Source organism: Equus quagga, chromosome 13, assembly GCF_021613505.1.
Source record: "Equus quagga isolate Etosha38 chromosome 13, UCLA_HA_Equagga_1.0, whole genome shotgun sequence".
Taxonomy (NCBI): Eukaryota; Metazoa; Chordata; class Mammalia; order Perissodactyla; family Equidae; genus Equus; species Equus quagga.
In genome coordinates, this window is record NC_060279.1 from 50,583,466 (window position 1) to 50,596,850 (window position 13,385).

Genomic DNA, 13,385 nt, shown 5'->3' on the forward strand with positions numbered 1-13,385 from the left:
GGGCCAGGAGAAGGGTTTGAAACAGTAGGCTAATGGGGAGAAATGAGAAGATTCCTGGGACATTATTTCCCACTCAAGTAATCCATGGATCAAAATGTTTGAAGGCAGCTGGCTTAGAAGAGTTAATGTTGTCCTAAAATTTCCTATCTTCCTTCTCAGGGGGTAGACTGGATGTGAAGTCCAGGTCCATTGGCGTTCGCGGCCTTTAGGAGAATTTTTAGCGTGGGGTCATTGTTATATAGTACGAAAAAGGAAGAGAGGAAAGACAGACTACACTGTGTGCAAACCTAGGAGCCTTTAAGATGAAGGATGATATTACAGACAGTTCCTTAGAAACAGCATGCTAGTTTATTATAATTGTTTCTTCCGTCACTGAAAACAAAATGCATTTAAAGGGTCATTTTTCTCCAACTCCTTTTCCTCAGATGTTTTTTTCAAGAACATTTTCAAAGCAGCATGTTTTTAAATAGATTTTTAAAGTTATTTGTTTGTGGGCTATTGTTATAGTACTAGGATTTCTCCAGAACCTTTCCCTTACTTCACCAATTGAGTTTTCTTTATTAACAGAATAAAATCCCTAATCACCTGTCCTGAGTTTACAGGTCAGATCAGTTTTGGGGCTGCGTAGTCATGCTCTCCTAGAACAGTCTCTCGTAGGTGTGCTGCTCGTAGTTCATATGGAGCAAATTAGAGAGTGAAAACATGGAGCTGCCACTGTTTCTGATTGGTTACGGTAGTATTGAAAAAAAAGAAATTGACTTGCCCTGCTCTGGAGAAGAAGGATGGATAAAATGCTCTTTGAACACACTAGTCCTTTTTTTTTAATGTCGGTACAGAAGGGTTGCATTTATATTTGGCTTTCCAGACCTGTCTCTTGACCTTCTAATTACTTTATTTGAAACAGCACTGAGGGTATAATAACCCTGGAGGTTGCCTCTCCTTTGCTTTATCATAAATTAAAGCTGCTGGTTTGTTGAGGTGAAAGTGGAGGCAGAATGTTCATTACCGCTCAAGTGACGGCTTGTCAATAGCAGTGCTTTTTAGTTTGTTCTAGTCAGCACTTGCTGTGCATTTTGTTGGACCACTGGGAAATAAATACAACAAGATTATACATTTGGAATACCACAAGAGTTCACGAAAAAAAACACAAATGATAAATTATACACTTGGTAGAAAGTGACATGCTATCTTGTGCTATTAACAACCAAAGATAATTGCAACGGATTGTAATTGCAGTTTGCAACTTACAGTACAGTGTGTCCAACATCAATCTTAATAGTGAACAAAGCAATTTATATTAAAACTTAATTCACTTGGTAACTTTCTGCTGTATACACAGGAGCTAACAGATGTAGCTTTTCAGAAAGTTCAAAGGCATTTGAAACGTGGCAAGAAATGCTAATGCAGTAAGCCTTGGAGAAATATTGCATTACTACTTGTAATGAAAACAAATGTATGTCATTATCTCCTAGTTTGTGTTTATTTAATAAAATATGCAGTTTGCACATTCGTGAATCCAGTGTTTCTGAATGGATATAAAATGAAGTTCTATTTGGAAGCAAAGGCCAAACAGGACGAGCAATTATACGTCTAGTAAAATAGTCAGCTTTACTATTTTAGTAGCATGCACCTTAATGCTTCAGTGAGTTTTGTATGAGGAGTAACAGCAAACTGGGGTAACTTTATTCATGACTTTCCTTAGATTGGATGTCTTTGAAGCAAGAAAGAGCCATCTCCTGGAATTACTTAAGAGAACAAGCATATTTGTTTTGTGAGCTTGACTGATGGCCAGCAGAGCAGTTGAGTGAAATCTCTAAACTGATTAGGGCTTTAGTTCAAATAATCTTCTACCTTTTTCATTAATTTATTCCTTAATGCTATTTTGCTGCTCTTCTACCAAGGATAATAATCTCGCACTCGCTGACCTCCATGAGTGGATGACCTGGAGCCCATAACTAATCTTATTTACTCTCCTGACCAGCCGAACTTCATTTACCTTGACTGGATAAAGAGCCTCGCGTTGCTAAGCTTCCCCTCCTTCGTAGCTTTCTGGTTAATCTGCAGTGAAGGCAGGACGATAGGCTTTCCCAGTTGAGATCTAGAAGCATCCTGAGGCCATGGAAACTTTGTGCCATTTCTCGTCTTTTCTTGAAAGCATTTTTCCAACTTCGTTTTTCCCCCTTTTTGAAATTTGGAAAATGATAGAAAATGCAAGGCAGGACTTGTCCGCAGTCCCACTCTCCTAACACAATTATTTTCATTTTGAAAGTCAGTTTCCAGCCATGAGCCATATGAATACATTGTTTAATTTAGGTATAGTTGTTGAATACATGTAACTTTGTATCCAGCTTTTTTATTTAATACCAAAGTGTTTCCCATGTTGCTTCATAATTTCATAATTATGCATCTTAGTGACAATAATTAAGGTTACATATTATATTTAATCAGTCGCCATTATTGAAAAGTTGAGTTACTTCCACTTAGTTTCACTATTATGAATAATGCGTAATAAAAATCTCTTTGGGTGTTTTCTTCATTCAGATTGTTTCTCTGAAATGTATTAGTCGAAGTGTAATTGCTAACTATGAGGCATAAACATTTGTGTAGCCTTTTGCCTTACACTACCGAAATGGTTCCTGGACTAGTAATAGTAGTTTATATTGCCAGGAGCAATGTTGGAGGAATATACAGTTTTATCACAGTAACACTGAGATTTATCTTGGTTCTTTCATTTATAAACTAAGTGGTATTGGGCAAGTTACTTAACTGCTCTGCCTCATCTGAACCTTCTTATTCCCCATCTGAGTAAAGGTGATAATAATAGTGCCTATGTAATGGATTACTATGAGTATTGTATTACTTTATATATGTAAAGTTTTTAGAATAGTGTCTGCCACCTAGGAAGCACTCAGCAAAGGTTAGCTGTTATTATTAATACTAAAATTTAATTTTTCTCCTAATTTAATATTACCTTCTATTTAAGCTACAGTTTTTAGAGAAAATGTTGTGGTCGTCCATTGGAGCTAAGTGGTCAGTAGACTCCATGATCAGCAGCTTTGGTCTATATTCAGTGAAAAGTTTACATTGCTTAGACAATGAGCCATTAGAAAGAACTTTGCAGTAATGAGTATTCTGTCTGTAAAGTAGAGGCTTTTGGAAGCACCTTCTCTTAATTTATAATAATAATAAACAACTCTATTCCAGAACAATCTACGTGGGCCTTGAAGCCTGGAGGCCGGAAGCCTGCTGATTCTGTGATTCTCGTATTCAGTGAGAACCCAAGATCCCTGCTTTTAGATATTGGGCTCTGCATTAAGAATGTCAGGTGTTTGTTGATTTTTTAGTAAGACAAAGAACTGGTTTCCTGGGTCCCCTAATTTTGGGAAAATGATTTCAAATTTATTACTTTTCAAAGAAAAACTGGAACTGCTTTTATTATTCCACAGGATGATTTGGGTGAGATGCATCTGTTGCATCTTATTGAGACTTGAGGACAGCACCTTCTAAAGCGGGGAGTCAGAGCAGTTTGCCCTGGGGACCGTGGACCCCGGGCCAGACTCTGCCCTCAGATGGCCATTACCTACCCAAGGCCAAGGCTGGAAACTACTTTCTCAAGACCTTCTTTTAAATAAAAGCAATGTGGTTGCCTTATAGTTTGCTTCTTATGATCATTTCTGCGTTAGGATTCTTTGTTTACAAGCAACAGAAACAAATGTTGGCTAACTTAAGCAAAAAAAAAAAAACCACAGAGAAAAAGGTTCTTTCTTTGGAAGGCTAGGGCATGGTTTACAGTACCCATGAAAAGACCCAGGAGAGGAAGCAGTGCTGCTCCAAGGATTCAGGCAGCGGGAGAGCGGGTACGCTCCTCGGGTGCTGCCGTTAGAAGGAGAAGCTTACTCCACTCGAGAGTCAAAGACTAAAGGGGTCCAGCCTGGGGCTTGTGCCTGTTTCTCTGCTAGGAGAGCCCAAAACACCTTGATAACAGCCCCACTAAGACTGTACACCACTGGGGGAGAAGTTTCCCAAAAGAAAATTGGAGTCCTGTTACTAGAAGAAAGGGAAATGGAGGCTGGACAGCTAAAAATAACAGAGGTACACCAAACTTTTTAAAGACCATATTAACTGTAGGAACTCCTCAACACTGATGATTAAAAAACAACTAAATGATTACACACACCATGAAGTGTTTGGACCCTCCAGTGACCACTGCCTGACAGTAGCCCTAGAGATAAATGTTGACTCATTTTTTATTAGTCAATATGACTTTGAGGACCCACATGATCAGGCATTTTGTAGAAGGAGTAGCTCATGTTCGGCTGCAAGTATCACAGACCTGTAAGACACTGGCTTAAACCACACAGGGATTTGTGTTTCCTTCATGTGAAAGAAATCCACAAAGAGCGGGGCTATTATGGTGACCTCACAGCGTCACCAGTGTTCACGGCTGCTTCACTCTTTCTGCTCTGACATAGCTTCAATCTTCAGGTTTCCTTCATGGTCCCAAGAGAACCCCTGCAGCTCTTATATCTCATCTACTTTCCAAATAGGATGAAGAAAGAAAGGAAGGGAAGACAAATGTGCCTGGCAGTTGAGTCACCGCCTATCCCTCTTTTAGGGAACTTCCCCAGAAGCCCTACCCAACAATCTCCATCTAGATTCCATTAGCCAAAACATAGTTACTTAGTCACACCTATTGATAAAGGAAACTGAAAAATATTTTTCAGCTGGGTACATTGCTGCTCCCAACAAAATCAGGTTTCTGTAAGGGAGGGAGAGGAGGAGAATGGATATTGAGAAGTCAACCGGCAGTTTCTGGCACAGCCCCCTTGTCTGAAGTAGACAGACTCCAGCTCTGTGAACTCTCCCGGCAGTCCCTGATGTGGGCTGGTAGCATAGACAGGAAGCCAGGAGAGTAATAATGCAGCATTTTCTAGGGTAGAGAGAGAAGTAAGGAGATTGAACGATGAAAACTTTAGGTCATTAAATAAAGTTCCAACATTTTCTTCTTGCCCAAAACATTCACAAAAAACTCCGTGGAGTAGGAATTGAAGGAAAATGTGCCATGCCATTTTTCTTTAGCCTTTTTGCAATGCAACAGGACAATCAATACCAATCTTTGCGGTAATCATATATTGATTTTCCTAGAATATAACTCCATTTAAGCACTTTTATTCCCAAGAGTAGAAACATTGGAGGCTATCAAAGGAGGAAGTAGGTTTCCTTGACCCCATCTGCAGTGCACAATTGATTGAGAGAGGATAGTTATGAGAGAGAGAGAGAGAGAGAAAGAAGAGAGAAGTCACTGAAAGGTTAATACTAGCTAAAGAGAAACATGATGATAGGACATTAGGCTTTTGGTAAAATCATAAGGTTGGGATAAGATAATGATACTGTCTAAAATTACATGAGAGTCTGAGTCCTTAGCATCCTCTTACTCTGCATAACCCTCGGCACCGCCCGCAACACCCCCCCCCCCCCCCCGCCGCCCGCATCCCCCTACAATAACTACAGCTGAATTTGGGGATTGGCAAAGCTGTAAATGGACAGGGACTGGTTGATATGTTTGGGTTCGGGGCTGATGAACTGGCTTGATAAGGGAATGAGTGATACTGTTTTAGTTTTCCCTCAGTCATTTAGTCATGAAGTACTAAACTCAAACTTTAATGCATATCATATTGAATGTTTCTTTGCTTCAGACGAAACTAAAAGAAAAAGGAAGAAAAATATTTAACTCTCATTTTTATTCCTTTTCTTAAGAAAACAAGACACAAAAGTACGACTCCCATCCCTCCTCTTCATCACTTCAGTCCCTAGGGATAACAGAAAAATCCACCTCTGAAAACCCCAAGAGTTTAGGTCTGCTGATTATGTCTATATGCAGATGTCTTCATCCCGCAGACAAGGAGAGTTAACTGGATGGTAATCCAGGAAAAGGGCATGCAAGTTCTGCTCTGCCTCTGGCCACACTAACTGGGATGTCACCAAAACTGAAGATGACCCCTCCTAAAGACTTCCCGAGTTACCCAGTTACCGTCTCTTGCATACTCCTGGCTGAAAGGGCAAGAGGGCGCCCCATTGTTCTCTTATTGACAGTATATTGTTCTCAGTATATTTCTCTCCCTAAATCCCTATTGTTTTTGTATCAAGGCCGGGTTCCCACAAGCAAGCTCTTTATTAAATTAAAAGATACATGAAGCCTCATCCTTCTCAATGTGCTGTGCTTGATACTGTTTCTTTTGCTAGCAACTTTGAGTTGGTGTTTTGTTTTGTATGTTTTTTCGTTTTTGGCTTCAGGCAAAGCAACTAGTACACATTGTCAGATAAAGCATCTTATCTGTCAGCAACACCCTTGTGAATTAATCATAATTCAATAGGCTTACTAATCAAGATTTGAGATGAATGTTTTGATAGAGCAATCAGATTTGTCTAATCTATCATTAGTTGACAGTCGCTGCGGGCAGAGTGCGAACTTGGCAAAAGTAGACCTGTTTCTGATCCCTTTGGCTTGGCCCACCAGTTGGGTCGCATTACTGATGGTAGCAATGGACCCAGGCCTGCACCTCATTAAGTTCTGTTTCTCACTCCCCCGAGTCCTCCCGCCTCTCCCACCAATTTTTAGAATACTTTGGATGCAGTTCAGCTCTTGTGAGTCTCCCCTTGTGATTAACAGGTTTGGGGACGTGGTGTTCCCTTTGTCATTTTTACCTGATAACAAAGGTGTACCAAGCCAAGTGACAAATCTCAGGGATGCTTTATGATGTCGCTTGCAAATAGTGGTCAGAGAAAAAAATAAATGCAATGTATGTTAAACGTTACTGATTACAACTCTTGTCATATCACGTCACTAAAATCTGTACCCCATTTGACTGAACTGTACATTCTTGAGAGTAATTTACAGCATAGTTTGAACATTTGTTCAATTTGGTCATGTAAATGAAAGCTTTTGTAGTAGATTAATATTTTATTGTATACAGTGTTTCAAGTTCTGGGATAAAATCCTGAAATAAGAAGTTACACTGTATAGATTACATGGTAGTCATTAATATGTTACTGTGGGAAAATTAAGGCTGGGATCATTTTATAGAGGAGTCTTTCACCCATTTTTCTTCTCCTCTCTACATTTTTCTTACTATAAAGATAATATTTCCTCATTATAGAAAGCTTGGAAAATTCCAGAAACTTCTAAAGAAAGAAATTTTAGTTTCTCATAATTCCATCAACATTAACAAGATATCATCCTATTAAAATTAAATAAATAACAGCACAAATACCTCAATGAGTGACTGCCTGACACTGTCATCAATAAAGCATAATCCTACCTGGCACGCTGTTCTAGAATCTGTGGAACACCAGAAGGAAATCCAGAGGCATCCAGGAAGACCCTGCTTTCTTTAAGCTTTCAGTTTCTGCATCAAAAGCACATGGGAAAACTCATTTAGGCTGTTAGTGTATCTAACATGTTGAAAGTGACAACTTTTCCATTTCACAGGCACGTCACAAGCCTCGCTAACTGAACGCTAGCCACACTTGGGGAGATTTGTAGCGTGGGTGATTTAGACAAGGGATAGTGGAGAGTTACCTAATTAGGCTCCAGGTGTAATTATGTAAGGCGTCGCAGGCAGCCGTGCGCTGTGTTAATTAACTTTCCTGCTGAACACGCAGCGCCACCTGAACAGAGAGCAGTTCGCGGAGGAAGCAGAACGTCCTCCCTTGCCCCAGCCTTAGTGATGTTCTCACCGCCGTGACCTCGCCTCTCGCCTTTGCTCAGCTGAGACGTGAGACATAGGGCAGGCTGCCCTTCCTACTGTCTTCCATGATCCCAGCACATTCTTTGGAATGACCTTTTACAAAATAAAATGTATCTGTGTTTATTTATGTATTTATCTGTTACTGGTTTTCAAAATGCAAATGATTTCCAACCTTGATTCTTTGCTCTTCATGAAACTCCACCGATGTCTTTCTGTGGTGAAGGGAAGACGGGCGTTCACCGGACCACAGGATTCGCTCACATCCCGTCAACAGCCTTGTACTGTAGTCCTCCTTGCTTCCTGTCTCTAGGTAACAGTGGGAAGGGCACTAGTTAAAGAATATTCTTTCTTCTAGTAAATTAGTCCACAGCTTCATTTGTGCTGGCCTCTGCTGTCGATTGCTGCCCGAGTCCTTAACCAATGCAATAAACTTTGTAAATCCATATAAATCAGCTCTACATACTTGCATAAGAAGAGATTTCAGGTAATCAGTGAAGCACTGTGTGTGTGGATAGTGGCCAGTTAATTTTCCAGTCCGCTCACAGTTCTCAAGCGGGAAAATCCCATTTTGAGGTTCTCTGCTCCTTCTAATCCTGTCTCCTTGACGTCTCCCCCGGCTTCATTTTGCTACTAATGAAGTCTAGGATGACACACAGGACTGCCACATTCATATGGGAGATGAACAGTAGTTCTAGAATTCTCTCTACACTAGCATGAAATTAACATAGATTAAGAAATTACCAGAAAGGTTAATAGGTCAGACTCAACACCTTCGTTTATTCTGGTACCTCTTAGTAGTTATGAGAAAGAAATGTGTCCATTTTACTGCTTAGTGCTATTAAACAGTCTTGAGTTTTATTGTCTTATTGGAAGAAAGGAATAATAAAAACCTTTCTTGTATAAAAAGCATCTGGGAGCCTTTGGACTGTATGGGAAATTCTATGTGATGCTGCCCTAGAGAGGATGAGGGACTTTTGGAGAATTTGAGTGCTCCTTTTCCATAATTTCCAGTTGAATGTCTAGTAAAACTCTGTCTTCATTGTTTTTTCCCCTCTGGCATCCAGTGTGGACCAGATCAGGCCTTCATAGTCAAACCCAGAGCAACGGATTTTGACCAAGCACTTGTTCTTTGCAAGATTTTGTTTGGTGCATCAGGAATCCAAAGAAGTCTGAGAATAATCCCTGTCCCCAGAGAGTTTACCATCTGTGTGGGAAGATAAGACATAAAAACATGAAAAGTAAAACCCTAGTAAAGGATTTAAATAACAGTTCAAGACAACACTAGGGAAGATATGTCACGTGACAATACATGATTGTCAGATCCATTTACAGATTTCTTTTAGAAGAAAAATGTTCTTAGATCCTTCCAATGGTAGGGGCTCATAGACACCAGTTGTGAATCCCTGAAATATTAAGAAACCGAAATATTACTCCATAAAAATGCTTTTCAACTTCAGAATTTCAGTACAAAAGATAAATGAAACTGGCAAAATAATTATTTTAGATTATCATTGAAATGAGGGCATAAAAATCTAAAAGTTCTCATCAAACTCACGGACCTCTGAGAAAATACCAGGGAACCTCACAGACCCAGGATAGGAAGTCATTTCATTAACGAGTTCCAAGTTCAAATAGTGGGTTCATCTCCAGCTCCAGAGGTGAGATTTTAGGGAAAAGATGACTTCTGAACTGGGTAAGATGTAGACAGAAGGATGGGGAGAGGTCACTCCAGTTAGGTAGGGTTCATGATGAGGGTAGGAGTAAGTGCACACCAGGCTCAGTGTGTTAGGCCACCCGGCTAAAACAGAAAGTTCAAGAAGCTTAGACCAAACATGTGAGAGATACTAAAAGATGGCTGAGTTCTAGGAAGCATTCAGAGCTTTCCGAGGCTGAGAGTGATATCATGCTGGTGATGTTTTAGGAAGCTTAGTTTGATGGCAGAGTATCCAATGGATTGGGGTTGTTGTTGTTTAAAGGGGTGGATTTGGAGAAGAGCAGTGTTGCTGAAGTGCATTGATGTGGGCATGTACAAAGTAGAGCAGTGCTAACAGAAGAGAAGTAGGAATTTCAAGGGACTTCTAATGTGAGAGAACCTCATAACCATTGGTTATGGGGATGAAGAAGAGGACAGAATCAATCAAGGGTGATTCTGATTTGAAACTTGGAGCTAAATGGACATTTTGGGGAGGCCTTGTGTGCTCCAACACTAGTTGAAGTATAGGGAGAAGTTTAAGGCTACAGCCGTGTAAACAGCTGTTGGTGAGACCTAAAAAGCAAGGAAAGAAACACAGCCGTCACATTCTCCCAGAGAGAAAATTATGAAATTATCCCTTGAAGGATTACTTTAATCTTTGTGTCAACTCAGCGACCAGAGATATATTAATAACTAAAGTCAAAAGCCAGTAACTGAAAGAAAAGGATTTCTAAATTTTTTAGTGATTTTGATATTTTATTGTGGGTTAGTAATTGTCTTGACTGCCTTCTCGCAGGGCTGGTAGTTAAGGGCTTCCTCATGGCCTCACCAGCTGACCCCCGGATTCCCTCTTTGTTCCTATTTAGGTTAAAAGGCTTGCATATTACCTTGGTTTTTAGAAACTGACAAACTGCCAAGGGCCTGTCAATTCTGGACTGACTTTGTTCACTTGCTTAAAGAGATACTATTGTCTCTGAAGAACTAGTGCTTTTTTCTTCAATGATCTGACTAAGGCTGTGCGTAGTCTTTGAAGAATTTGAAGAATTGGCTGCTTTATATCTAACAGAGAAATGAAGTTGAGACTATGGAGCTGGGAAATTTCTGGGGCAACACCCTCGAGTTTGAAGAGTGAGGAGAAGTGGAGCAGAAAAACCCTATGCCCTTTGCCACGCCCATTGCCTAGATCTGAGCAAAAGGTTGAGTTCCCTAGCGTAAAACTCTCTCTATAAAACTTGCGCTCGTCCCATTCCAAGGGATCAGAGAAGTTCATGTGGGTCAGAAACAACTGAGTCCTGTGATCCCCAAACAATGTAACTTTTTAATAGGTGAATTGCCTTTAAAGTCCTTCTTACCGCTTTCCAAGTGTCTGGCCTATGATGTGCTCAATACTGTATTGTCCCCATTTTAGCCATCTCAGCGTCACTTCTGAGTGGTGGAGGTAGAAGACGTGTTGCAGGGGCCCGCTGCCACTCTTGGAGGGCATAGCAATGCTTCCAAATTTTGAAACCATTTAAAAATCCGAAAATAAAAAATTAATGGTATATGTGAAATCTTGCATTCACCTTTTTAAATAGCCCTGAGAATGAACATTGACTTTCCTCTGTCTAGGAAGGCAGATGTTTGTGGAACAAGGAAATAAAGCTGCTCTCAACAGCACTTTTCTAATAACAGATCTAGTTGCTTTTCCATCTTAAAACCAGAGTTTAAGAGCTTTATGATTCTAAAATGAAAAGAATTCCCTTGCTATATAAGAAAAAGAAAGAGTGATGGAAAACTTTGCCAAAGAAATGTACCTTGCTTTGCCATCTCAGCGTAGCCTGTTGGCATGAGTACCTTGGAAGGAGGAAGCTTTTATTAGGAAATAATCGTTTCCAGTTCTTTTACAGTCATTATCCAGAAAGTTCCCAAATGCTGTGCACAATACCATACCCTGGAGCCTGTTTAGCCACAGCTGGAGAAGGAACTGAGCTTTTGAAACCAATAGGATGGTGTGAACATAAGACCAGGTAACAGAGCTGTTGTAGTAGTTTTAGGATCTTGAAAAGGGTCCCTAATGCTTTCAAAGCACTGAAGTTTCTTTAATTCCTCGGGAGCTGTACTTTTGAGTATTACTGTGACCGTTGAATTCAGAAAATGCAGAGTTGATTTCAAGTTTTTCCTTGTGGTTTGGAAGAATTCACACATCTCTCAAAGTGCGTGATATTCAGCAGGAAGTGCTTTATTGATTGAACAGGATCTGATTTGTCAATTTTGTTATTTTTGCTGTAAAACAGATATTCTCTTTAGTCAGATTCTCTACTTCAATTTAAAAGTATTCCTTAATACAAATGTGCAAGATAAGGAGCCACATCAGTACTTCATAGGTATAAAAATTAAAGCATCAGAAAAACAGGTGTCGTTTCCAAGACCACAAAGCCGTTCACATCCAGAAATGAAATGAGACCCCTAAGAGGCCTCTCCTGCATTTTGGTGGGGTCACTGTGGTTCTGGCCCTTCTATCTGGTTTATGGCAACACGGAGGGGCCGGGGTCTCAGCTGAATGCAGAGCCTTCATTAAATGTCCTGTAACTATAACCATGACTTCACAAAGATCTCTTAGCCAGACACTGGCTAAAATGACTCCTCCCCTGGGAGAAAGGGTCTTTAAGGTATTTTGAGGGGAGGAGAAGGGTTAAGAGGTCTAATCCATAACTCAATCCCCATGCTTGGGGAGCTCATTGACGTGGTAGGTTTTAAGGGCTCCTTTGGAGCCATAATGGTTTGTCATGCTGAGGCCCACTGGAGAACACTTAATTGAAGATCATTGTCCCAATGTGTTGCAGGGTCTTTTCAGGGCCTTTGACAAAGCAGCTTCCTGCCACTTATGGGAAGCCTTGGGAAAGTTTTGATGTAGACAAGCCCGAGAACATTCTTTAGGTTTGTGCTTTTAAGTTAAATAACTGGAATTGTCAGACGTTTTTGTATCCTCCCCTCATTTCCTTCCTCGTTAAATCAAACCTCAGTTGTACCTAGATCCCTGGGTGCTGGATATATGTTGAACACATTTCTTTCCCTTCCTGATTTCTTTCTTTTTGAGCTTAGGGTTTTTTTGGTTGGTGGCAGTAGAGATAGTGTAAAGAACAAACACAATTATCACATCCAGGGGCTGCAAAACTTTAATTTAGAAATACAATAGAGATCACATCACTTCATGGAATATGGAACCAATTCCTCCTTGCCCTCTTCCCCCCGAGGAGTGAAGGAAATATCTCTGGCATATGGTTAGACACCTGATAGACTAGACCTTCAGATAGGTTGGTGGATTAAGGCAAAGCACAAAAACAAGCTCATGTTTTCAGCTGTCCATCCTATATTAAGATTCCTATTGCCCCTCAGTATTCTGAATTTACCAGATTAGTCCTAATCTAATATTTACCTCTTTAATGTTTTAAACATATTGGCTGGACTCAGTTCCCAGCCTCCATGTTGCCTGTCTCTGTTAACGTCTCTTCACGCATAAGAAGGCATTCATTAGGGCTGGATTGAGGGAAAAACACCAAAAGACCAGACCCCATTTCTTGGGGCTGGGAATCCAGTGTCCTAGAATTGAGAGTAGAATGAATGGAAAAGATCCAAAGCCATAAAGATAGAGCCAGGGGTCAAAACTAAAAACCTTGAGCCTCTTTTTGCCCAGAACTCCAAGTTCATTCAGAAATGAGTTCATTTCTGAAAACACTGAATTTTGGGGAGCTCTAGCTCCTTCTCATGTTTTCCCACACTGTAAAGCAGAAATTAAGCTATGGGGTCAGAAATAATTAACAGAGTCCTTGCGCTAAGCAGGAGTCTATGGATTGAGTTTTAGCTCAGTAGATGTCTATGTTATTTGGGTTTTTACAAGCTCATTGCCTCAGTTCTTCTTCGTAGTAGTACTGCTTTCTTTCTTTCTTTTAAAATTACCAAGAGAT

General features: G+C 40.3%; 1 protein-coding gene across 8 annotated transcripts in view; it reads left to right on the forward strand.

Moving 5' to 3' along the window:
* FTO (FTO alpha-ketoglutarate dependent dioxygenase) overlaps positions 1-13,385 on the forward strand; it is a 352,285-nt gene that overhangs the window by 275,045 nt on the left and 63,855 nt on the right. Inside the window, exons 9-10 of one of the 8 annotated variants that reach the window (XM_046682390.1) lie at positions 7,972-8,058; positions 8,813-8,829. The exons of 4 other annotated variants lie outside the window; for them this stretch is intronic. In XM_046682390.1, the coding sequence (XP_046538346.1) occupies positions 7,972-8,035 (64 nt within the window). In that variant the 3' untranslated portion in view covers positions 8,036-8,058; positions 8,813-8,829. Of the gene's footprint in view, positions 1-3,204; positions 3,400-3,446; positions 3,584-7,662; positions 7,688-7,971; positions 8,059-8,812; positions 8,830-13,385 lie in introns of those variants that run through there. 3 more of the 8 variants (XM_046682397.1, XM_046682391.1, XM_046682393.1) reach the window with 3 other exon arrangements.